At 40.2% G+C, this 25,723-nt stretch overlaps 1 protein-coding gene across 8 annotated transcripts in view; it reads left to right on the forward strand.

Annotated features, from left to right (window-relative positions):
• The window catches only part of LOC118420599 (collagen alpha-1(V) chain-like), an 82,855-nt gene that overhangs the window by 9,305 nt on the left and 47,827 nt on the right, over positions 1-25,723 (forward strand). For all 8 annotated transcript variants that reach the window (XM_035827435.1, XM_035827432.1, XM_035827433.1 and 5 more), the window contains exons 3-5: positions 14,662-14,820; positions 15,209-15,428; positions 18,324-18,501. In XM_035827435.1, coding sequence (XP_035683328.1) covers positions 14,662-14,820; positions 15,209-15,428; positions 18,324-18,501 — 557 coding nt within the window. The remainder of the gene's footprint in view (positions 1-14,661; positions 14,821-15,208; positions 15,429-18,323; positions 18,502-25,723) is intronic.

Raw genomic sequence — 25,723 nt, forward strand, 5'->3', positions numbered from 1 at the left:
TGATTAGCCTCCTGTCCAGCCAGTCTAGTCAGGGCTGGACTGTCTTTGAGATGAGATGGAATTACAATTAAACAATCTATGAAATAAGAAATTACAATATTAGGGTGATAAGGAAGTTGACACACAAATGCAGAGCAGTCAGATAGAATAGTTCTTGGTAAAAACATTTGATCAAACGGTTTAAGAAAATTGGAAAATCTATCAGTATCACTAGATCTACCTAATTTCATTTCAATATAATGTTCTAAATCCACATATATTGGCACATTTCTTCTCATGTTGATAAGATAATTTCTACCCTGTGATATAACTGTTACTGTTATATAAACGTTATATCTTAAACTGTATGCAAAGCGATATGATACCCCTCAATGAAATTTGTACAAGGTATTTGTGAGATGGATGAGGACAGAGACTGGCTTTGTCTTGCAAGTCTATGTGACTGACAAGGAAACCACAATGAAACACAACAGATTATCAATTGACATGGTTTACAGGTCATGGTTGGTATTTAGAAAAGCTATGGGTCAGAATTGTGCAACAGCTTATGTAGGCAGTCAAGGGACGTACTGTAAACATCCTATACAGACAAAGGGAATTAGGACTGTTGAGAAACAAAGAGAGTGTTGTTCGACCTTAAATGTACTTCTGTCCCTGTGTAAAGCATTAAGGCCAACTGCAGAGTCTCAAACATTCCTCCAGACTTGCTATTTCAATGAAATAGGTCTCTGGAATAAAGCAAAACCAGCTGATGGTAATGATTTAGGCTTTGCCTTTGCTGTTGGTCTTGGTGGAGGTCTAGAAAGGAGAGTTATTGGTTCCTCAGTTACTGAAGATTTTTACCATATGGATTAAACAAGGCTGGTGGATGAGTTATGTATTGTGTTATGTATGCCAACAAGAAAGCTGATGAGAAAACAGTGCACAAAGCAGCCAATCATCATAACCAGTGCTTGGAATAGAGTTTTTAGACAGCATCCCCTGAAGTACATGGTATACACACATTCCTGCTTCAGGGACTGCAATTGTGCAAACAGGTCTGTTCCAACGTAAGAGAACCTTGCCCCAAATCCAAAAATTAAAAGTCATCAAAATCTGCTCAACAAACTAAGAAAGACACTCCTTGAAAAAACTGAGAGACAAACCAACCCAGACATCAAATTATACTTTTAAGAGAAAATTTGTCACTCAAACCTTTGATATATGCACTTGCAGAAAATGTTGATAACCTGTTGTTGCCATACCATGAGAGAAACATATTGGCAACTTGAACTTCAAGGTTGAATTGTCTCAGTCTGTATTAGGTATTAGGTATTTGGTTGGATTGTAGAGAACACACAGAAACTGATAGTGATAATCCAGGGGCAGTCTGCACAAACAGAGGAACATCTGGCTACTCATTCCATGGATCACCCTTCAGAATGGAATGATTGATAGATGAGGGGGGATTAGTGCTTTTGACAAGTTCAAAATTACTGTAAAATCAAGCCCACTGTGGTCACATACCATGGCCTCTTCATTCAGAATATTTCTTCTATTGGTTGACTTCATTTCTTCTATTGGTAGACTTCAACCTCTCTTCACACACCTTGAAGAGTTTGTGATCTTGACAAGAAAAGACCCCAGTGGTACTAGAAATGAATATATCCCAATCCTGTTGGAGTGAAAGCTGACAAAGTGTGTACTCAGGTCCCAACCCAGACATTCTGGGATAGTTTAAGATGTCAATTGCAGCATTCTCACTATTCTTCCCTTCCAGACTGTGTGTTTGAAGTTGGGTAAAATTACACACATCCCTGACAATGGTGAGAACCCAGTTCAGGATGACTTGCAAACACAAGGTATAGATCTAAGACTAACATAACAGAAAATTCTTATTGTGACATCTCAAGTAGATACCTTTTTTCCTATGACATTTAAGGCCTCTCCCACCCTTCTTGAATACCATTGTTATGAAAGAGTGTAACCAGTAAATCCTTGCTGATGGAGGAGTAGTCAGTATATAGGGCGAGGCTAATGGTATTATAATATCATGTGCCAGTAGCTTGACAAAAGTGAAAAAGGTAAGGGGAAAGTATTTTGCATTTTCGCAGTCATGTTACCTTTGTAGTTCTTGGTACTTTGATGGTGGGACATGTGGAGTGCTTGGGTCAACTGTGGTTGTGATTGTCACTCTATCCCCATTCCATGAAATCCTGGGCTATCTGGAGTGACCCCCTGGGTCAAGGCTAATGTAAACACAGCTACTTCTGTATCACTTCCAATGGCCAATAAGTGTCCTTCACTTGTGTGGCTGATGCTTCAGTTTGTGCTGCCTGTCTACATGTGACAGTTTTGATTTTGAAAAGTTTCATATCAATTTAGTTGATGATCAATAGTTGCATACTAATTAAGCCAAATGTATCATGCTGCAAGTAATAGTTAAGGTACCATGATATGCTTGATCATACATGTCAATTCTTGATTTTAGAACAAGTACCTAGTTTCAATAGTAAGAGTTTAGAATCTATGATGATAATGGTATTGAAAAAATATTTGGTGCTTACACATTTCAGAAGATTGAAATCTTAATTTCACTTCCATATTACACTATCTGGTGGCACTGGAGTGCAATATTTTCTCTCAAATAAGCATTGGATTCATGACAACTTACATGTGCAGTAACGATAGTTGGCAATATGTACATTGTACATTGATCTATAAAAAAAATTAAAAATTAAAGGTTATTTAAGGTCCACCTCAGGAAGACTTATGGATGAATAACTGGACACAGTCAATTAACTTGCTTAGGGATTGGTGTCAGCATGTCTTATGAGCATGATAAAAGTTGATGGAGTGCTTGGGGCCAGCCCTACCAGAGATGAATATACCAGGGTCACTAGGGGTCAGCCTGAAGGTCACAGTTGCTGTACCCTTCTCAAAAGAAGTTAGTAGATTCTGACCACATGTTAAAAGCGAAACAAGGTCCTGTCTATTCAGGCCCAAGGATGCGTGACAAAGTCGTGGTTAGGGGCTCAGTGAGGGACATGAGGAGTAGGAGGAGGAAGAGAGGGATCTAGGGTAAGACATTTTGTCTGACTTCAGCCATGATAGTAGATTGTCCCCATCTGTTTCCGCTGACTGGACAGTTAACCTCTGCAGATGCACACAAAAGGTGCCATATATCACCACAATGTCACAGAATGAAAGCGGATCCCAAGTGGAATCCTACTTAAGATAGAAGAAGAAGAAGAAACTGTAAGACTATGTATGACAAAGTAAACACTCATGACAAAGAAGAAGTTTGCCATGGTACAAACCACTTAGACCCTCTTCCGACATGCAAAACAAAATCGAATGCCCTTGCAAAAGCAGTTATAATTGCAACATTTATGAGTAGTTTTGTTGTTGGCTGTGTTCAAGGTCAGAAAATGTCCCTATAACCCAGAAGCACTGTTACTTGACTAATGGCTCACTGCCCACTGGCCTGTGTCAAGGTTACCCACATATTGACATCAAAGGTCAGGTTTTGAGAAAGAGTTTGGTGACTGTGTGTGTGTGTGTGTGTGTGTGTGTGTGTGTATCATACATGTGTGCGTGTCTGTCTCTCTCTCCGTCTGTCTGTATACATGTACATGTATCATGTATCTGTTAGTTTCTGATTGTGAGTTCCAAGATGCCCAGTATCCACTTGACTTATGATCTGGTCTATAAAGACTTGTGGAAGATATTGATTAATCATGGATGTTAGAACATCAAAAAGCTATGTCCAAAAGTCGGATTCAATTTGGTCACCTTTGAAATTCAGGGTTCCTGTATTTCTACTCAGACAGGAGACTAGTGAGGAGATTTCATTGTTCAGTTAAGTTCAGTCAGGGCAAGGTCAAAGCATCAATGCATACGTCATGACTTTAATAGCTTCCAGGAATGGCAGTAAATAGGCAGATCCTCCCTCCAGCCTGGAACCTCTAAGCAGTTTACTTCAGTGGCTGAAATGTCACACAAGACATGTGGCGAAACCCCAGAGGGCTACAAAGTCTCTCAGCACCACAAGTGTAGTCACAGATGGGTGTAAACCGCAAGGAGCACAGATTTACCATTTTTTTTCACTGTCTATGTCAACCTCAGGGTCAAGGAATGCCTGGCTCTTCAGGTTCTCTTGAGAACTGTTATAAATCACAGAACTGTGATTCCCATTCCAAGGAAGTCCAGCTTCTGTTGGGCAGTCCAGAAGGGCCTTTGGACTACTTGGAATATTGCTCTTACAGAAGGAAAGGACCAGCTGATAGAAAGTTTTTATTCGGACTTGCATACTACATTCTAAGCCAAGACTGTGATCTAACAATACAGCCAGGATGTAGTAGCATAGCTGTGTCAGTGTCCCTACTAGAGCTGTGTCCCTCATGCCAGGGAACCTTGGGACAATGTCTCCTCCACATTCACACATGAGATGATGAGAACCTGTCTCCCACCTACCCATGGCCTAGCCTGGATGCCAGACAGTTTCCAGAGCCTATACAAGCCAACATGCCCCCAAGGAAGTTCTACAGCAGCCCCCCTGAGTTAGAGGCCCTGATCAACGATAGATATTATTAAGATCTAGATATATATTAAGATCAGGTATCCGGAGTCTGGTATCCAAGCTACCTATGGCCAGGCCTGTGATCTGCCAGTGCACATTGCTACAATATTGTATTTCACCATATGAATGTATTGCACATCAACTCTTTGTTCTGCCACTGACCTTGTGCATACATAAACATGGCTATGACATGGAACATTGTTTTGCCAGGTATTAGTAAAGGTCCTTATTAGGCCCACAGGGCAATCAGTCCAGATTAATATGGACTCTGGAGTGATGGTATCAGAGGTTAACGTTATCTGCATTCTGGAATCAAGGTGTGGAAACGCATGAATAAGAATTGGAATAACTTATATCTAAACTTCCATGGTGAATCATTGATGGTGAATGGTTTATATGATTTAACACTGCACTATACTTTAACAGTGTCTGGCTAGAGGGCGGACATACTGTCTGACCAAGGGCAGACTAGGTGACCCGCTACTGACCCCCTAGTGTTTATTTCTTTATCCTAACCTGGGTTGGTTTGAATTAAACAGTAATCACAGAAGCTTTGATAAAATTGGATTCAATATCAGGATGCCTGGAACAAGATTGTACACCTTTTTCCCTGAAAGCAAAGAAAGCAAATTAAAGTAGGTCCTGATGTGTCAATATATAGTTGTCAGACCATCACTGTCCCTCATTCCAGGGCTTTTTTTAATCCCCTCCTGACTATCATGATTGAATACTTTGACCTTTGGCCTTTCCTGTATGGTTTGGTTTCAATTGGACTTGTGATGATTAGCATTGTTTCTGCATTGTTGAAAATGGACTTTTCGCGGTGGTTTTAATTTCTCCGTAGCACCATGCACTGTAATCCCTTACTGTTATTGAAAAATGTTCGCGGTGGTTTTAAATTCGCGGTGAAGCGGCCGCCGCGAAAACCGCGAACATTAATCCACCGCGAACATTTCTGCATTTACAGTATATTGGTACAGTGCCTTCACCAGATGGTCAAAGAAAAATCTATGCATCCCTACATGGATGAAATTTGAAGTTCATGAACTTCGAGTGAACTTAGGTTCAAGGATGATTCTTGAAAGACAAGACATAGTGAAACAGACCTTTTTAAGCTGCATTTATTGTCATTGTAGATTAAAGATATCTCATTCAAAGGAAAGGTCAGAGATAGGTCTGCAACTCTACAAGGTCAAGTCCTTATGAATGTCATACCATAGTAATTAGCTTATCTTTTGTCTGCTTCAGGAAAATTTGGTTTGGAATGAAGACATTACACATGTTCGTATTGGTGTGCGATGTCTCTGCTAACTACTAAATCATATGTAGTGTAGCTGTCTTCAGATGCAAGTAATTATGTTGTTTTTTCCACATTAAAAGAAACACAGGACATTATGCCTGTATGTTGAGATATATTTATACCATTGTAAATTGATCCACAAGACATTATCAAGTTATAAATAATACCTCCAACCAGATGGAAGATATACAAAGGTCAGGAAATAACTCTTTATGTAACTACTTTGGGACTAGAGATTCAGTTTCACTTGTTGTCACTTATAGCACCAATGTCAACATTAGTCTGCCCCAGGAGAGCCGACCCACTGTGGGGGGAGGGGAGGTCAGGGTGAGGGTTAGTCCTGCTTTACTAAATCCTGGTTAATCCAAATGGTCTGCATTCCTCTACTGCTTTTTTTTTACAGCAAAACTCTTGGCCCTTGGTACTTCTAGGCCACAGTAAAGTTGCCGGGTATCATCCTGAGCCATGTTAATGTTCCAATAGACAGATTTCTACATAAAGATTAGCCACTGGCGACTGTTGTGTTGTAGAGCATAATAGTATGAGCTACATAGAGATGACTACTTGGGTGTAATGAAGAGAAAAAAAGATAGCATTTATTGCCACCTTTGAGGTTTTAATGTACCAGTATATGTATATAGCATAGGTAAAGAATAACGTCTATTTGTGATTGACACATGTAGGGTTAAACTTAAAATTTGGCCCTTTCCTTGGCCAAACCTGTGTTTTGATATATGTCCAGGTCATGTGGTGATAAAGGCTCATGTACTTTTCTCCTTAGGTGGATTATTGTGTCTAGTGCGTCAGTTGATTATTCACAGATTATTCACACTTATTTGAACCCTGGTAGATACATACTGAAGTTCTGGAATTATCTCTTGGAATGCTGTAGGGACCAAATATTTTCTCACTTAAAAGAATTACACCAGCCTGGTCTGAAGAGTTCATCCCTGTACTGTTGGGCAGCCAAGTCATCACTCATTTCAATTTTCAGGAATCACTGTTGCCAGTTAATGATAAATCATTGCTAGATCTAAACATACATCTTTAATTTTATTGGGGCCCATTGGATTCCTTTCCTAGCAATCTTCCTTGTCTTACAATATCTTGTGATGTCCTTTGTTTTTTCCGGCTGATAAGTCAGTCGTTTAACAGTTTCTTGAAGGAGCAAATATTCCTCATGCACAATGATTTTTTACTGCAAAGGAAATAAGAGACTACAGTCAAACCTGTATTAGCGGCCACCTTTGCATAACGGCCACCTGCCCATAGTGGCCACTTTTTGTCGGTCCCTTGGATTCGTAATGATTAAGAAATAGGCTTAGCGGCCACCTGTCCAACGCGGCCACGGCCACACGATTTCCGGTCCCGCAGGTACAAAAACACTGCCGATTACGGCCACGCGGACCGCTGATCTATGTTTCGTCACGCGTTCGGCCATATACAGCTGCCGTATCGCCACCCTACGCCGGATTTAAAACCTCTTTGATTTATTTTCAAAACAAAACTTCGTAAACTGGCGCTACCCATACCCGCCGACAAGCGAGGTCATATAAGGTCCCATACACAGAGGTAAATTGCGTTAAAGTTACGTTCTAATACACTATCGCTTAGGTTAATTTTTATCACAAAAACTTTCTAAATGAATTGTTACAAAGACAAACTTCAGACTATGGTGGATTTTATTCTTACATTTATTAAGAGATAAGTCTAAAATGACGAGACTTTTCTTGTGAGTACCACATTAGCATAATGGGCGAACCTGACGTGTGAACGCGGGAGGGAACACACGGACGGCGAAGTATCAAAGGATACAAGACGAAAGATCAAAGAAATATGACGATACCGGTCTCTTCAGACAATATCAACTGTAGAACATTTAAAACTTTTTATAGCTTTTGTTTTCTTAATACACATAGTGTAAAATCATTGCAGTACATGTACAGTACTGTATTATGTGAATAAAGATCAGTGGGTACTAAAACCATGTGTAACTTATTGCTTGTGGTCAATTAATTAGCATATTCTCTATAGTGGCCACCTCTCTATAGTGGCCAATTTTGACCAGTCCCTTGAGTGGCCGCTATAGACAGGTTTGACTGTACTTTTTATCTTATTACCCATTGCCCAGTAGATGAAGAAAATATTTTTTTCATATGTTCCTTTTCCTTTTGCAAATTCCTTTCTTTCCACTGTACATGTATTTCATTCTCCCTAGTGCCAAGCACCCAGAGTTGGAATCTGGTCTTCTGTATCCGCCAGCACCTGTGGCTGATTATATGCTAGACAGAGAAGTATGTGTAAAATAGGAAGGGAAGGCGCCCCTATCCACAAAGGAAGTCAGGAAAGTGAAGATTACTGCTATGAAACTGTTCACAGGCTAATAAGAGTTTGGGACAAACATATGGGTAGTTCAAAGGGGGAAAGCTATCAAGCAGTATAAAATACTGTTTTGTTGCAGGTAAAGAACAAGTGGGAAGGCGACCTTAGAACTTATGTTCCGAGCATTTCAGTCAGTCCTCCCCCCATAGTCTTAGATTGTACCCCAAAACTTTGGACCTTTGACTGCTGTCACTTCTATCATGGAAATGACTCACACAACTGTTTATTGTATCAAAGTTAGTGTCACAGGAGGGTAGGAGATTCTGTCTGAACCAAGTGTCAAGTTGAAGGGGTCATTCAGTGATAGATTATGCCTGCACATGTAAAAATCAGAAGTCAGAATAGTCTCAGGGAATGTCAACATTCTGGCATAGTTTTGAGGAGGGGGTTCCATGCCTACCCATCACATGTAGGTTTGAAATATAATCAGGTCATCACACTCCTGGATAGGCTCCAATGTGAAGCAGATGGGTTTATGGGGGAGGATCAGGGACAATAATGCAGGATGAACCAGTTCTGTTCCCACATCCTCCCAGTTCCTTGTTTGATAGAAACTATTGTCCAAGCAAGGGTTTCGATAAGGTTGCGGCCACTACTGGCCCCTAACGGAAATCTCTGCTTAGAGAAGAGATACAACACCCTGAGCCCTTGCTTCTAGCGAGCATTTTGTCAGTTTATGTCCACTTTGGCAGTAGTTGTTCTTTTATTTATTTGTTGACCCCAATAAAAAGTCAAAGCAAAGGAAATTGCCTGGAATCTAACGTTACATCTAAAGTTCCTTTTCATAACCAGTTGGGAAAGACAATCATCTCTAACTAAAGGAATATGACACATTCAGCATCAAAAAGCTGTTCACTAATGTAATCTTTGATGAAGGAACAAGTTTTGCTGTCCACCTTAATTAAGTCTTATGCCACTATATGCCAGCCTCCTAATGAAGTCTTAAGAGTGTTTTTTATGACCTTTACATGTGATTGTAGGGAGATGACAAAAGCCAAAGGTTCTCCAGATCTGTTGTCAGTTTGGGTAATAGCCAAGGTAGACCCTGTATAGGTCAGGCCGTACCCAAGAGGACTGCTGGCAGCATCCCCATCTCTGTATCCAGGCTGATGGACATTGTCCAATTCTAACAGAAGCCCTGTACATCATGTACATGTAGGTCCAACAATTGTCCTGATGTTCTATGATGTATGAAGAACATGGTAGTTTGGCACTGCTCAATGTGTGAAGTCTAACCAGATGTGTCGTGGCCTTTGGACTCTGAGAAGTAGATCTATCATGATCCTATCCAACAAAAACACAGGTGGGAGGAGTGTGCTAGGGGTTTGTCTTAAACCTTCATTACCTTAAACCCTAAGGATGGTTTTGGGCTGGCCTTCCTGTGGTTATCTAGGACATCTTCCAAAAAGAAAGTTGGAATCTGTATTGAATGTCAGGATGGGTAAAGTAAGGTCATTTGATGTTGGGAGACACAAGGCAGTTCTTGACATGGGGGTGTGACAATGATGTCATTACTACAGGTCTGAAGACGCTACTTGTTTCTTGAAGAAGATGACAGTTGGTTAAAGACAACAGAGATCATATTTAGTTCAATGCATTTCTGTTTCTTCTGAACTCGGGCGATGAGGCTATGCTACTTGTCCGAGTGTGGAAATGTCTTCTGTCTAATCATATCATTTTTCTTTTTTCACTCCTTTTCAAATAACCTGTCAGGTGTCACTCTGAGGATTGTGATATTTGATGACTTGCTTTGATGGGAACCTTCTGTACTTTTCCTTTAGGATTGTCCTACATGTATACCTGTAAGTTCTACTGCTGAGAATCTTTTCATATGCCAAAAACAGGCATAAGACAATCCAATCCAATTGAATGTATAGCCGGTATTAGACTTTCATGGTTAATTCACAGCCTAGAGACATCTAGTCCTACAGATGTAGGGATTATCTCCTTTCTCCAGATGCTACAGTGCGATGCTATGCTGAACATGTCATTAGGGTGTGATTTTAGTTGCCCCAAGCTGCCTGCAGCTTTCCTCCTGGTCCTGAGAATGATTGACATTCCCCTCACCTACCCAGGCTGGGAGATAGTGCAGATGGAGGTCAACTCAACTGGAAAATTATCCAAGGCCTGGAATTTCTACATTTTAAGTACTGTATCATGAGGTTTTCTTGGTGTCTATGATCAAGGTTAAATTAGCCTTGATACCAGACCCCAGCCTAATCTCAAAAATATTGATCTCAAAAATACATGATTGCATGTACCTTGTGGGAGTCTGGTCAGACCAGATAGGCCTTTCTCTCGAATATTTTTTAGATCAGGCTAGGGTCTGGTATCCAGACCAAGGTGAGATAGGCAGGCTGTCCTTCTATTTGTCACCTTTGGGTTACTTCAGCTGTGTTGATAAAAGAAAATGAAAATAAAAGGTTAGTAGGCCATCACAGTGGGGTGCCTATAGTCAGTTGGCAGTCAGCAATATCAAGGACATGCTCCATTCTGTTATATCAGGTCTTGGTAATAGATAAACAAAATAAGACTAAGAGCTCATTATTTCTTCTCTCATAGATGAAGATATGATGATCAATCAGTCTTTGTTATATTGTTTTTGCTCATACCAGGAAATGCACTAGACTTGTTTTAAGTCTTCACTTCAATTGTACTAACTGATTGATCATTAAATCACTTTCAGACTATTAAGTACATATGTTTGCTTATCTGACTCCCTGTCCCAACTCTATCCCTTTTCCCTCCACAATGCATCTATCCTTGTATCTAATATAGATAATTGACTTCTTGGCTCATCCCCTGTGTTTAGACTCCAGCGCTATGCAGGGCTATTTATGTTCTCTCTCCATTTGTGGCAGACAGGGAGTTGGGTTTCCTGTGTCACCTGGGTTATCAGGTCCATCTTCATTCACCACAACAACCACAGGCTGCCTGCCCCACCTCCAGTCTGGCTTCCCTTGTGTGGTGCTTACCTCTATCCTCTGTCCATTATTGAACAGTTTTTGAACATAGATATTATGTAACCATGTTGTCAAGTTATATTCCTTCTCGACTCTATTCTGAAGTTGCCTTCTTCAGGCCTTGCACGCAATATATTTTCTTAACCATCTTAGGCTGATCTCCCAGCTTTCCAAGCGACCTCCAATGTCTGCTAGCGGAAAACTAGATGACCCTTCTGAAGAATACCTGTGGAGAAAGATATTTTCCTAAAGTGAAAGTTGACCTGTTGTACCATGGTTACAGAGAATCAGTAGGGAAAAGTAGGTTTGTTAAAGATTGGTTATGTCTGGTGAGTGTTCTCTCCTGTGGTTTGGAATAGTGTTCAGTATGTCCATGTCAAAGGCAGACACATGCTTTTCATTTGCTTGAGATTTCTGCCCTGTCTGGAGGCCCTTGCAGGTCAGAATTCCAGCTCCTCTAGGAGGTGGCCTGCCTTTTGGGTAGAGAAATCCCAAATGATGTCTCATTCCTTACACACTTGGGTTGAACAGCTCCTAGTCAGTGTTATAAATGAAACATACTGTAAAACAATGCCACTTCTTATGGGAGTGATGCCCACATGTATATGGTCAAAAAGGAAACAAATAGTGTAGACAGAATGTCATCTACTGAGCCTAACCATTGCCATGTGGAAACTATTTACATGCCCACTGGCTGGTTTCTTCCAGGCAGTCTGCAGTCACAAAATGAAAATGGGATTTGATGCTTTTCCCATCCCAAGAGGAGATGGGCTGTATATATCAATGTGCTGGCAGCAAGACTGAAAAGTCTTATTACCTTGAATTAGATGTGAGGAAAGGCAGGATTCTGTCTGTTTCACGATTCTTCAGGATGCTCTATTTGTTTTGTACTATAATAAAGTTACACTGTACATCAATCCTTTCATTTCATGCCTCACCACAGGGCAATAACTCCCAGTAGAGGCAGGGTAGTCATTAGGAAAGGTTAGCTCTCTGCCCTTCTGTGAAGAGGTCAATGACATCTGATTGTAGAAAGTAAGAGTATGGGACAGGGACAGACAGACAGATGGTTTATAATGTGGTTTGACTGTGGCTATCCCAACTATGTGGTACATCTGGTGGGGAGGGGACCTGCAAACAGATGCTGGGACAGGGGTACATTCTCCGGCCTTGCTTTAACCAGACTCCCAAATCCATGTTTGCATTCCTTCGTCAGATATTGACTTTCTTATCAAATTAAGAACTCTCTGAGCTCCTATATCAAATATTGAGTTTCTTGTCTTCTTTTTGAATGTTTATTGCCCGGTTTTGAACAAGAGGAGACAAAGATAATCCGACTTCAGATTTATTTTATTTCCTTTTTTTTTTATTTCCAGCAGAAGCCGCTTAATTGCACGGCCGATTTGCCAGTGAATTTCGTGTAATTATCCGGCTGGTGCAATAATGCGAAGTTATCTAGCTGGACCGCATTGGTTTGGGGTCTTGGGATTCCGTGCAGTTAACAGAAGTGTGCGTTAATCCGTTGTGCGATTAACTGGCTTCTACTGTACCAGCATTGTCCATCTTTGGGGCACTATGAGAGGCATGGACTGAAATGGTTGTGCCCACTACATCCACAATTAGCAGCTTGGTGGAAGAATTCCATTGTGCCTAGTAACAGCAGCCAAGTCAGCAGCTGTCACTGTGGTTTTCTTTCATTTTGGCAAAACTTTAACTTGTACATTCCTTCCTGATGCATCCCTTGATACCCCTTTTGAAGATCTAAGCAAATTGTTTGCCTCCCCTTTGTACCCCAGTAGCTATGCAGGGGAATTACCAGTGCTTCCTAATCCAAGCATGCTTCTTAGCAACCATTGTAACATGTCCAAAGCAAACCTTTTTCAAAATAGTGCCAATGAAGGGCATCAAAGAATGTTAAAGCACTTAAAATACCTGTTCCATCACAACATTAGGGTATCCCTCCTGTTGATTAAAGAGCACCTGGGAATTAGTACAAAGAATAGCACTTGCCAAGCATCTTACTTCAAAGTCTTATCAAGTTTTTACAACATGTGTTTCCTCAAGGTGTTGAATGTATTTTTGCCCCTTTTGAATCTTAAACACTACTTGATTTCAGCCACAATCCAATTATTTTGAACACTGAAAGTTTCCGTGGTAAAATAATGGCATGTCAAATTGACTACCTCTGATCTTGAACACAGTGTTATTTTGTGTGATAAATAATGACTGATGTCTAATTATGTATAATTGACTACCTGAGATTGTAAATCAATTAGCTTGACTATGTGAGATTGTAAATCTATTAACTATGGCCCTCCAACAATGACCTCTTTGAAAGATGATTGTTTTATAACTTTTCATGAACCCCCAACAAAATGTATGTTCAATAAATGTGGTCAACATGGTTTTGTGGACAGTCTACATGTATTCTGGATCTAATCCTAGCCTGGATACTGGTATAGGACTGTTGTGATAACTGAGATAAGTAGCCAAAGTGAGCTTGCCACAGCATCTCATACCCTTCATTGGTCATTGCTAGGGACCAAGTTACAACTTGAAATTAATGAGAATGATATTGGCTGTGGTGTAAAGAACGGGTTTAGAAGGATACAGAGAGCTCAACAACATCTATAAATATATTGCATTTAAGCCAGAGTAAACTTAAGTAGTCAATTGCATCACAATTCTTCTTGGTCTCCCTGCTAACCAAGTTACTATAGCAGGTACACTGTAGTCATGGACCAAGGTCCTTGCACGGACCAAACGGCCACATCAGGAAAGAAATTCAGAAACTGGTGCTGAACATCCATTAACCTTGGAATGGATAGTTTTTTACATTTTCAAGCCATCATCATTTCCTAATGAGAAAAAAATTTTGTCTTTTAATACTATCTGTACATATTTTTTTCATGTTGTCATTGCTGTTGTTAATGTCAGAGTTATTCTGTTGGACATTTCAAGGAGCAGTAGAAACTGGAAACTCTGCTGGTCCATATTTATAACTGGGGATGGAGAAGAGCTCTTTTGAAGTGCTAGGCATGACCAAGTACTGATGAATACAACAGGTTTACATTGCCTGGCACATTGATGGATTATGTAGTGTTTTAGATGGATGACTGGTTTGCTGGTTTGATATTTGACCACTGACATGGGTGGATGGATGAAGACAGTAGGTAAAATGGATGGATGGATGGATGGATGGATGGATGCGGATGTGGATGCAGGGATGGACAGATGGACCAACCAACAGAAGGATGGGTAGATGGATGGATTGGTGCAGTGATGTATGGATGGAAAATACCAAATGGAATGATAACTGATTGGAAAAAGGACTAACTCTAAGTGTTAGAACTGTCACTTGTTTAGATGTTGACTCTTACCAATACTAATCGTTTTTTGATCATGTCTGGAAAAGTTGAATATGTAATGACATTATGTCTTCTTTCTTGTTACAGGGTCTGCAGACCTCATAGATATATTTCAATTAAGGGGTTTACCAAAGGGGATCAACAAAGCAATAGGTTTCTGTGAAAACCGGCCTGATGGACCTGATGTGGCGTACAGAGTTTCAAAAGATGCAACACTGGTGGTTCCTACCACAGAGCTCTTCCCAAGTAAGTAGCTTTTGTTTGTACGATTAGAAACATTGCTGTCATTGCTTGAACATTCCATGACCGATGTGGAAATGTTTAGAAAATTTTGAAACAATTTTGAAATGCTAACATTTGAAATCAATTCTGAACAATGGCAACAAATACCCATGCAATAACATGGGATGGACTCTATGACAATTCAAAACAGGAATTGGCAAACAGAATTGACAGAACAAAATGGGCTCATCAATGAAGAATTTTCAGACGAAACATACTGAACCAAATTTAATCTTACATGTGAGAAGAAGCTTTGGGACAGAGATTCCATCAAACAAAGTGTTTGAACTTGTATGGCTAAGTACATTAGCCTGTCTGTTGGGAGTATGCTAACCTTCTCTTCTGATTGCAGATGGTGCAGAGAAGACTTTCCCTGTTGACTTCTCCGTGTTATTAACGGTGAAGCCTTCGCTTGCATCACGGTCCTACCTCTTCACTGTCATTGTTGAAAATAATGTGCAGTTTGGTGTACAACTGGCTGATGTTGACTGGGTATTCCTGTATGGGGACGCCGAGGGCAGACCAGGATTCGAAGAGTCACCCCGATTTAACTACAATGTAGCAGACGGACAGTGAGTGGAAACTCCTTATTTCCATTAGCATGAAAGTTATGATTCAGATTTTTTGATAGCTGAACAATAATTGGGACGAAAAAGTAAGTATCCAGTGCATATGAATGTCGCTGACTCAGCAGCAGGGGGTGGAACAGAGATGGACAGTTTTGAAACATGCTAACTATTACTTAGGTTTGACCCAAACAGGAATGGTCAGACTGTTGTGTGTTTGAGGACAGCTGTTGTGTCATAATGAATTATATACTGCTGCAAACATCTCCCCAATACAGCAGCTCTAACTGGGTGCGTTGCCCTGAGAAAGGTTAATACAACCTCCCTAACATTTGACATAACGATGACATTTGACATAACAATGACATTTGACATTAAACAGAGATGACCTTTCCTTAATGATGAGGTTGCCATATGTTTGATCTGCTGTCTTCCCAATGAATGCAGAAGTTGAACTTTTGCCCTCAATGAAACTTATTTGTCAGCCGTGCCGTGGAGTCGTTTAAACTCATAATGCAGAGAAAGACTGTGACAAGCAATTTGGGTTATATCATTTAACAGGTTTTGTATTCAAAGGGGAACCATTTAAACAATTTAAGACTCCACCCTAACAAGACATTTGGAAGTCAGGTTTCCTCTTTGTAATTGATAATTACATGGTTTACTTCTTGTGGTGTCTTCTAAGGACAGACAGGTACATTTGAGGACATCTCGGTCTCCTGCGTTGGTTGACCCTGTATGCATACTGGCCTATCCAAAATGCTTATACGGAACACTTCAGTCGGTCATAGTAAATTCCTTTTGGATCAGTGAAAGTGAATTCCTTGCCAGGCCTACTGTCAATATTAGAAGAGGGTGATATTTACCCTTGCCACTTGAGTACCTATAGATCTACTCCCTCTGTTTGCTTCGCACCAAAACAACACACTGGGACTGTTGCTGTGGCTGTACATGGGAGATGCGGGCTCTACTTTTGTATACTTCGTGAACATTTATGCTGCAATGACTCACTTTGGTTGTACTGGCAACTTGTTTGCTACTATTTGAGACATTTGTGGGTGAAGAAGTGGACAAATAAAATAAAACAGCCAAAGATATAGCAATACTGGTCAGAAACTTATCACAGTGAATTTTTTTTTAGTTTGCAGAATGCTTTTCACATCTACGTTCCTTACAGATGCATTTATGATTGAAGAGAAATTGCTATAAAACTTATTGATCTCTAAAAATAATTGTTTTTTTTTTAAATGATCACAGATTCCTGTATCAAACCATTTTGGAATTTGTCATTTACTTTGCTGGCTTACATTTCATGCATGCTGACATGAAACTGTTACAATTCCACCTGGAGTCCATTCCTTTAAGCTGGTCTCACCTTCGCACAGATGGAACGGAGAACTCCATCTATATACAGGTGTATGTCTGTATTGGATAAACTGTAAACTGACACATACTGTAGCACACAAGTTCTATTCTTAGACTTGCTGAGTACATGCTGCACAAGGGACTGATTAATTTGAGCCCTCCCACAACTGGGTATTCACCCACTCTCTTCAGTAAATGTAGCAGGATCTGTAATGTGCTTGAGGTGTGGCTTTCCTTAAACAATGAACAAACAGCAGATCTCCCTATTAAGTATTTAAGAAGAGCTGCATTTTCTGACGCAAGTGTGCAAAGCTGGAATTTGCACTGCAGACTTTGTGGCAAAGAAGTCGGATTGCTGTAATGACCCTAAAAGCCTACATATACTTGGACCATGACATGCTATCTAATGTTTGGTGCCCTGCATCGCTTAGTGGCATCATAAATTTTACTTCCAACTTTTTTTGTATTCATTGAATTATGGGATTATCTTTCAATTCATAATTTAGCATTCAAAATTTGGCCCAATCTGGCCTTTGTCAGTTTGCCATTTTGAAAAAAAAATTGTGGCATCAACAACTGCAGTGTTGAAATCAAATAGCTCTACTCTACCTACAGTAGCAGGAACATGATGTTTAGCCATTGCAAACAATCCACACGCTGTAGCCAGCAGATAGTACCAGATTGTGGTCAGTGGGTGCCCAAACTCTCTTGGCATGGAAATATTTGGTCACTTGCCCAGGACCTGGTAGTGTAGGGATTCCCTGGTCTGACTGCCAGATGTGTTGGAGAGGCTCCAAGTTGGCCTGTTTTGCCCTAGCCAAACATTGCCACTTCTATGCAAGGGCTGCGGCTACAATGCCCTACAGACACAAGAATCTTGCCCCTGAACTTGGATGCATCAGTGGCCTAATGAACCACTTGGAGTTAAGCCAGAAACTGGGGAGTTGCCTTAGTGCCACAATGGTGTGCATTGTCCATTAGTAAACCAATCCTGCAACTGGACCAGAACGTTGACCAACCTGCAGTCTACTTGAGAAGGTTGCAGTTCATCATTTTACATACTTTTGAAATATAATGTTACACAACTATATACTATGGAGAACAAAACTCCCCCACTTCATCAACTTGTTCATGATATGAATGATGGAAAGCTTTTTAATAAGTTAAACCCGGAGATATATGTACATCATCAGTTTTCATTTTCTTTTTTAGACAGTACACTGCCACAAACATCTTTTCTTATTCCATACTCATAATTGGAACATATAAACGCAACTATTTGTTTGTTATAAGTATGTCTTTGTCAGTGAGCATTTAAGCATTGTTCTCTGAACAACTCAGTTGCAGATTGAGTTCAACAGGTCCTGACCATGAAGTGATGAATGGGATTCAACATTGATTTGCTGTCTTATTTGTTAACTTGGACATTTGAAAGATAGTTACAAATAAAGATGATATTGTCAGAGAAATATTTTCAAATAAAGATTCTATCTAGATTAGTTTGCTGAAGCATTTGTTTGTCTCTCATTATCTCAGGTGGCACAGAATAGCCTTCAGTGTTCAGAGGAACAAGGTCTCCATGATTATGGACTGTGACACCGAAAAGGAAGTAACCATGGACTTGGACCGGTCCCCAGGACAGGAGGGTGCCATCAGCACGGACGGCATGACTGCTCTCTTCAGACACTTCTTCCGGGAGAATGTTGCTTTTGAGGTGAGTGGCAATGTTTCAGTTTGTGCTGAATTCTGATAACTTCTCTTATCTCTAGTCTTATGGTCTTGTCTGATAGTTAATATTTTCCATCCTTAGCAATTCAAGAGTATAACATCTATTATCATAATACCGGTACGTTTACGACGATTTCTCTAGCCATACTGATTTGACAAATTGTCAACGCATCATTTTCTCCAGTTACATGTTGCTGTTATAGGTTACCCTTGCCACTTCTTCTGTGTAACTTTTCTGCCACTCTTGTCCTGCTAAAAGCGTAATATTGTAATTGTAACACGCCGCGGAATTACACGGCGAACGGGCGCGTGGTTGGGAGGGGGTAAAAAAATACCGGTAGGAAGAAACACGGCACAATTAACTGCCGCTATGTACCTTTATACATCCTCTGATGTTCCTTCCTTTTCTGTCAGTAAATGCATAAAACATAAACCTGCATGAGCATACAAAATGTCATGAGAAAACGGACGTATACTGTCAAGAATTTTCATTTAACTTCTGTCCGTCACAACCGCTATGACGTAACACTTCACTGCTAGCGTAGATATAAAAATGGCGGGAAAATGGCTGCGTACGTTCAATTTTGCCCATTCAGTCGTAGATCCGGGCTATTATGCAACGGTTCTTCACACTTTTACATGAGTTGTAGGTCACCAACAGAAATTCAAGATTGTTGTTGAATCATGTTCGTCTTGTGCCGTGAGCATGTGTAATTATGATCTATAAATTTGGCAATGACTGTGACAGTGTGTTCGTCCCACGACGAGCTGCCTACCCCGAAAAAGATACTGAAAACTTTTGGCCTTGTTGTCTTCGAATGCATTGTTATCGATGCTTTGTAAATGATGTATTGGACACCTAGATGTCTGAAGTGTGCACAGCTCAGAAATAACTATTGTTGCATGTGTAGATCTCTTTAAGTTCCAGTATCTTTAATCTACCGGTATAAGTCTTACTACCGGTATTATGACAATGCATGTTACATTGTACATTGGTTCAGTACATTGCTTTTCTGTTTAGGAGAGAGCTATTGGTACAGTATAAATGTTCTCTTCACACAAAACACCTTTTTTTGTTCCACATCTTGCCCCTCCCCCCACTTCCTAACCATACATGTGTTTTGTATATAGATGTATTTTACTAACATAATCAGACAGAGCCAGAGGGAAATGTAAGGATTCTTTAAGGATAAGGATGTATGGATGTTGTTTTTCCAAACTGAATTTGTGGAGATTCAATATTCTTTTTGTTCTTTTACTTAATCACACTACTTCCCTGGACATTGTGTTGGTATCTGGGTCAACCTGGATTGGTTTGTGCCCATTCCATTGGGCCCTGTCCCATACTTGTTGGAGCAAGTCTGCATCTTGGCTCTAAGCTGATGCTAGGCACAATGATTCAAACCATTGTTCACCAAGGCAGCAAGTCAAGTAGTTTTAATCTTCAGTAGTTGAGTGACTGTCCATGGGATTCTTTGTGCCGTTTCTGCCATCACATTACCAGTGCTGGGTTTTCTGTGATAGCCTCAGGCTAGTCAGGCAGTCTCCTCTGTCTGTCCTGCTGCAGTGGAGCCAATGAAGTAAAAATGGTTTCTAATCCCACTTCTGGATTTGGAGGTCAAGAGATCATATCCCAGCTTACCCAGTTGTTATCCCATCATGCCTGGGTGCAAACTGCAAGATGTCTGCTGGTGTTCACTAAGGGTTTGCTGTCTTTTCAGAAGATGTCATATGCAATTACAGTGATAAGAACCAGCATAGTGCTATAAAAAGGGGCACCGGTTTAATATACATCTGCAAAGAAATGCTCAGAATGTCATATCATGTCACCTCGTGTAAAATTCAGTTTCACCTCTGTAAGAATGGAAAAATCTGCTAGCCATAAGCTGCAATGGTAGTGAGCACAGACAATGAAACTCATTGCACCTACAAGTGACCCATAACAAGAAAACTATTGCATGTTTTATGTCATTATTGAGTGGTGGGATTATTTTTTTCAAGTTGGCCATCTTGATTTCTTTTTCTTAAGGTGGTACTTGCGGCACTGGTGCGTTTCATTCACTGCAGCTCTGTGGAGTTATTTTTGCCAATTTTTTATAATTTAGATATTGCTTAATACGTTTAAGTATGACTTAGAACTTAGAAGACAGCAAAATTCACAAAATGTAAGAAAATTTGTTCTTTATCTCTGAAATTCGTTGAGTAATATTTTGAACCCCGCAGTGCTGCACCAGTGTCCCAAGTGTAGTGAGATACCACCTTTAGGAGTTTAATACCTGAAGGCATTGTAGAGAATAAAAGGAGTTGGAGGATTTTCTTTGTCTTCCATTAGGCAGGTCTTACCTTCACCCTGAACCTGATAGGACAGACAGGAATTTCCCTACAGGAGGAATGTTGCTTTATTGGGTACATAATTTAAACCAGTGGGCAGACCAGTTGTGCCTGAAGGGTGGGTTTTATAAAGGCTGACAGTATCTGATTACTTGTCATCATTATCTCACTGTAGACTCTTCAGCACAAACAAAAACCTCTGGAGCCTCTCATCATCTGGTTTCCAGCCACATGCCTGATTGATGATCCGTCTAAGTTAATTTTTCATGTAATGGCAAGAGAGAGGAAGTTTTGGAAGTTGATTAGAAGCCTAACTTACCCGCTCCTTGAACTGAAGTCCTAAAGATATGTCAGAGGAATTAGCCAAAGTCAAAGCCTGGAATCCAGCCGTATTGTGCTTTGGTTGCTCTGCTTCCTGCCAATACGAAGGCCAGTCGTATTGGCAGGAAACGTACCTCAGGGGATCCAGCGACCAAAGCAAAATACGGCTGGATTCCAGGCTAAGAAGAATGGCACCAAATCTGAAATTTTCAAGTGTCAAATTAAGTTACCACACTTGCCTCCAGTACTTAAAAATCAGCAATAAGTTATAGGTAATAGCCTCAGAGTAAGTAATGGTTTCATTGACATGCTTAATAATGAATCATTTCACGGATTTACGCGTATGTACAGTAATGTGCTTATTTGGAATCAACTCTTCGACAAGCACATATGAAATTATGACACTATCTCAGGAATGTCTGGAAAACCTGATTTAAGTATAAGTAATGTTATACATTGATTGAGGATTTCTCATGCTGTATCTATTCAGTGTAATATTTCTTTACTTCATGTTTTATCTCTGACTTTGAAACGTGACAGGCTGAAGGTACTCTGTGGAGTTGACATTGCAGCTACATTTGTACAGTTAAGAATTTGAGAAATAAATGTAGAAATTTTGTCAAATGAGGAAATGACATCTCCAAGCCAGGATAGCTTTTCTGTGATTGGCTTAAGCCTTATAGTACGATGACCAATCAGCATTCATGTAGAAACATTCTGGACACTGGTCCTATTTCTGGCACCATGGGTTAACATTCCTTTTCTCCATACTCACCACATCACGCTGCTCTGGACTAGGAAAGGCTGTTGACCTTGAGGCCAGAATGGGGCCAGGTGAAGGTCAGGGTCAAAGGTCATTCATCCTTCCACACCAATTTGTGCTCCTAACTAAAAGCTGCTATGCCTAGACCTGTAAAAACAATGTTGAAGGACATGTATAGCATCGTGGGGACCCCCTTCAAGGCTGTTAACTATTCCAGATGCCTCTTGGGCAGCTACTAGTAGAGTAGTATGCAGATGATTTTGTTGGTTTATCAGAATTGAAGGCTCTTCATAACTGGTGTATAACCACCATTTCATCAGTGCTTATTTCCAAGATGTGCATACTGTACTTAGCCATCTCATATTGTTAAACTTGAAGGATAAACCTTGACTCCATTGTCTAGGCAGCTTTACCATTAGTTGTCGTCAATTAGGTATCTGAAAGTCATGATTAAAAATGCTAATGTGTCTATGTCACATTTTGGAAATCATGGAACTTGAAATGGTGAACTAGTGAACATATCCCAAAATATTTCAAGATTCACAGTAATCAGCAGCAACTTTCCATTTGGACATGTACCATAGTTCCTATGATGTCATGTGGAGCTCACTCAGTTGGGTGGCAGTAAATCACCAAGGCCAGAGGTTGCACTACACAGTTAGGACCCCACTGTCAATGTCCTTCAGCCCTCTCCAAAGCTATATGTAGTCTCTACCAGACTCTGGCCTGGCCAAGTAGTAATAGGAGACTTTGGCCAAGTTAGGAATACAAGTCTAGTAGGAGTTACATGTAGTTCAGGCCTAGGAGTGAACTGACCGGCCGGTAGATAGCTGGATAGACTGCAAAAGACTGACTGAAATCCCATGGCAACTTAGTTGTCCCTAGTTGGTCAGATTCTTCTCTTTTTTTCATCCAGTTGACACATCTGCTTGGAGAACTCAGTAACATCAATTCTAAAGCAAAAGTTTTGCCTATTGCCTGCATCAGAGGCCAGGAAAATATTGAAAGTGGAAAGTCTGCATGTAACGCTAGTGCACCTTTATTCGCGGGGTAACCTTTATCCGTTGTACCTAAAACCAGGGTATTTCAGGATATCAAGTCGATGGACGGTGGTCTCAAACTCAAAAATGCAATTTAAAACTGCCATCTTTAAACGTGATATCCCAAAGTATTCTGTTTTGAGGTACAATGGATATAGGTTACCCTACGAATAAAGGTGAACTAGCGTTATATGCAATCAGTCACAGTAGCTGTCATTATTGTCACAGGGCTCTGCAAAGCAGTGACAGTAATACTGGGCTGGGCAACCCAGAGTAAGAAGGACAGAAAATCAAATAAATTATAGATAAACAAAAATCCTTAGGTATATTTTGACTACCGAGTGGAATGTTGTCCCTGCTGGGTTTTGTTTTAGGTGTGGTTGACTTACCTCATGTAGCTTTTTATCTCCCTCAGCATGGTGCAAAAATTAGCTTGGTAACAGATTGATCAATCCACTAATTAAGATATAGATTACCTGCTCTGTTAGTAATTAGTTTAAGGATTGAAAAGATAAGCTGACTTTGATCTTATTTTGCTTCAGAAATTAGCTTGGTAACAGATTGATTGATCCACTAATTAAGATCTAGAGTACATACTCTGTTGATAATTAGTTTAAGGATTTAAAAGATAAGCTGACTTTGATCTTATTTTTTTTGAGGATGTTACTGTCTAATCTGTGTTAACAGCTTCTGCCTCCACATAAGATGATATGAAGACTATGTATGCTCTGCATGGGTTGTCAACTATCTGTCAGACAGATGAAAAGGAAAGAATCATAATTTGATTTATAGACTGTCTGATCAAAAATTAGTAACTGTGACTGCCATTAGTGTCAAGTGTACAGTTAACACATTTGAAGAAATTTGAAAGTTTCCAATTTTATATATCGGATGGTCATTTATATAAGATAGGAGATGGTTTACCTACAAGTCTCTCATGTCCTGTTGATTACATGTCATAGTGATTAGATTTGTAAGGCTAATAGGCTATGGTACCAAATCAAGAAGGTACATGTAAGAGATGTGAAATTGTGATACAGTGATCCTTTTTTTTTATGTCATAATCATACAATTAACGTCTTCAACAGGACATAGCTGAAAAGTTCTTTTCGTTCTTTAGAAACCCTCAGTGATGCTGAAATGCTTTAACTATAAGATAGACAAAAAGCAGGCTCCCTGCAAATTTGTCAACTGTTACCACTGTGTGTGGTAGATTGTTCCTAAAGCTCCCTGAGCAATAGACATGGTTGCTTGAAGCAGAACATTCTTACAGGTCTAGTTTCCATTCCTTTGACGTGTTGACAGTTTACAGAGAACAGTAGCCTCTTCCAGTCACCTTTGTGGCCTTGGTTCATTTATGTATTTGTACCCACTTCCCAACAGGGCGGCCCTTTGGCGTAGGTTTCGACCATGCATTCAATACCTCTTGTTCTTTGGGAAAAACAATCATAAACACGAGTGTTTCACAAACATAGCAGAAATTTTCTCAGGAATAGTTTGCGAAGGATAGGGGTACCCCTGGCGTAAATATTTAGTCTGTGCCTTTGTGAATAGCATTGAACTTGAGGTAGATGCGGTGAGTACAGTAGGAGGGTGTGTCGAGTGATGGGAGACAAACTGCTAAACACGTGCCTACACCCTTTACTTTCTCAATCAGTGGTTAGTGTGAAAGCCAGACTCTGTCTTCTTCACTTAATAGCACTGTTAGTTGTATACTTAAGTCTCCAGTGGACTGGTCAGGGAATTTGTTGCATACTACTCATTGTTCTTCTGTTCTTTGAAACCTAATCTTCTTTAAGATTTCAACAATTGGGTCCTAGAGGAAATCACCAGGTGTTTTTGCTTTGAAAGCATTTTCTTCAGAACTGTGCAACTTGTCAAGTTGAGGGGACAGCTAAGGAAATGGCACCATACTTACTAATTTGTTCTACTTTCATTTAATTGTTGTAATCCCCATCCAAGTGGCAGATGTTTTTCTGTTAACAATACACAGCATTCTATACACTGTCAGCTACTGGGTTCCCTAGCAGTCCAATCAGAAAGCTGCAATGTTGTAAAAAAAAAGCAACTGCTTCTCCTTGTATTTCTTCCTGTACCTTACAAAGCATCATGGTTTTGTCAAGAATGCCTGGGCTCCTACGTATTACACAACATAAATTTCATTTTGTGGACACAGCAAGAATAGCTAATAGTGATAGCTAAAATTATTTGGTAGATAGGGCTGCAACCATCTCCATTCTACAGCCCTTAGGCCACACAAAGGTGCAAGCAATGCAGCAGGGGGCTGGCTAACAGGTAGCGGTGGGTGTTCAAGTAAATACATGTACATGTACTGTAAAACTGCGCTGATGTAGCACACAATACAAAGGCTGTGTTGAAATAGATTTGTATGTTGAATGAAAGCTCTGTCATTTGTCTCAGTTTTCTCCATTCTTCTGATACTGGCAGGGTTACCTTCTATTGTACTCCAAACCAAGGATCAGGATTTTGTCGATCCTTCAAAGAGCTTTCCTGTGGTTTGGAAGCTTTCCAAACAATTGTGTGTTCAACTTTGGTTGCCAAAATCTGTCCAAATAAACCAGAATACCGCTAAATCTACTGGAGAACACTGTCCCTTGCTTCAGTTTGTATTACACAAATCACCTTTGTGGGGATAAAATGTATGCATCAACATCTCTTCACACCCTTCGATCCCAGTGTTGTATCAGTGCTGAATACTGTCTGGGTTTGAACACTGGCATAGTAAAAGACCG

The sequence above is a fragment of the Branchiostoma floridae genome, chromosome 8 (assembly GCF_000003815.2).
Source record: "Branchiostoma floridae strain S238N-H82 chromosome 8, Bfl_VNyyK, whole genome shotgun sequence".
Taxonomy (NCBI): Eukaryota; Metazoa; Chordata; class Leptocardii; order Amphioxiformes; family Branchiostomatidae; genus Branchiostoma; species Branchiostoma floridae.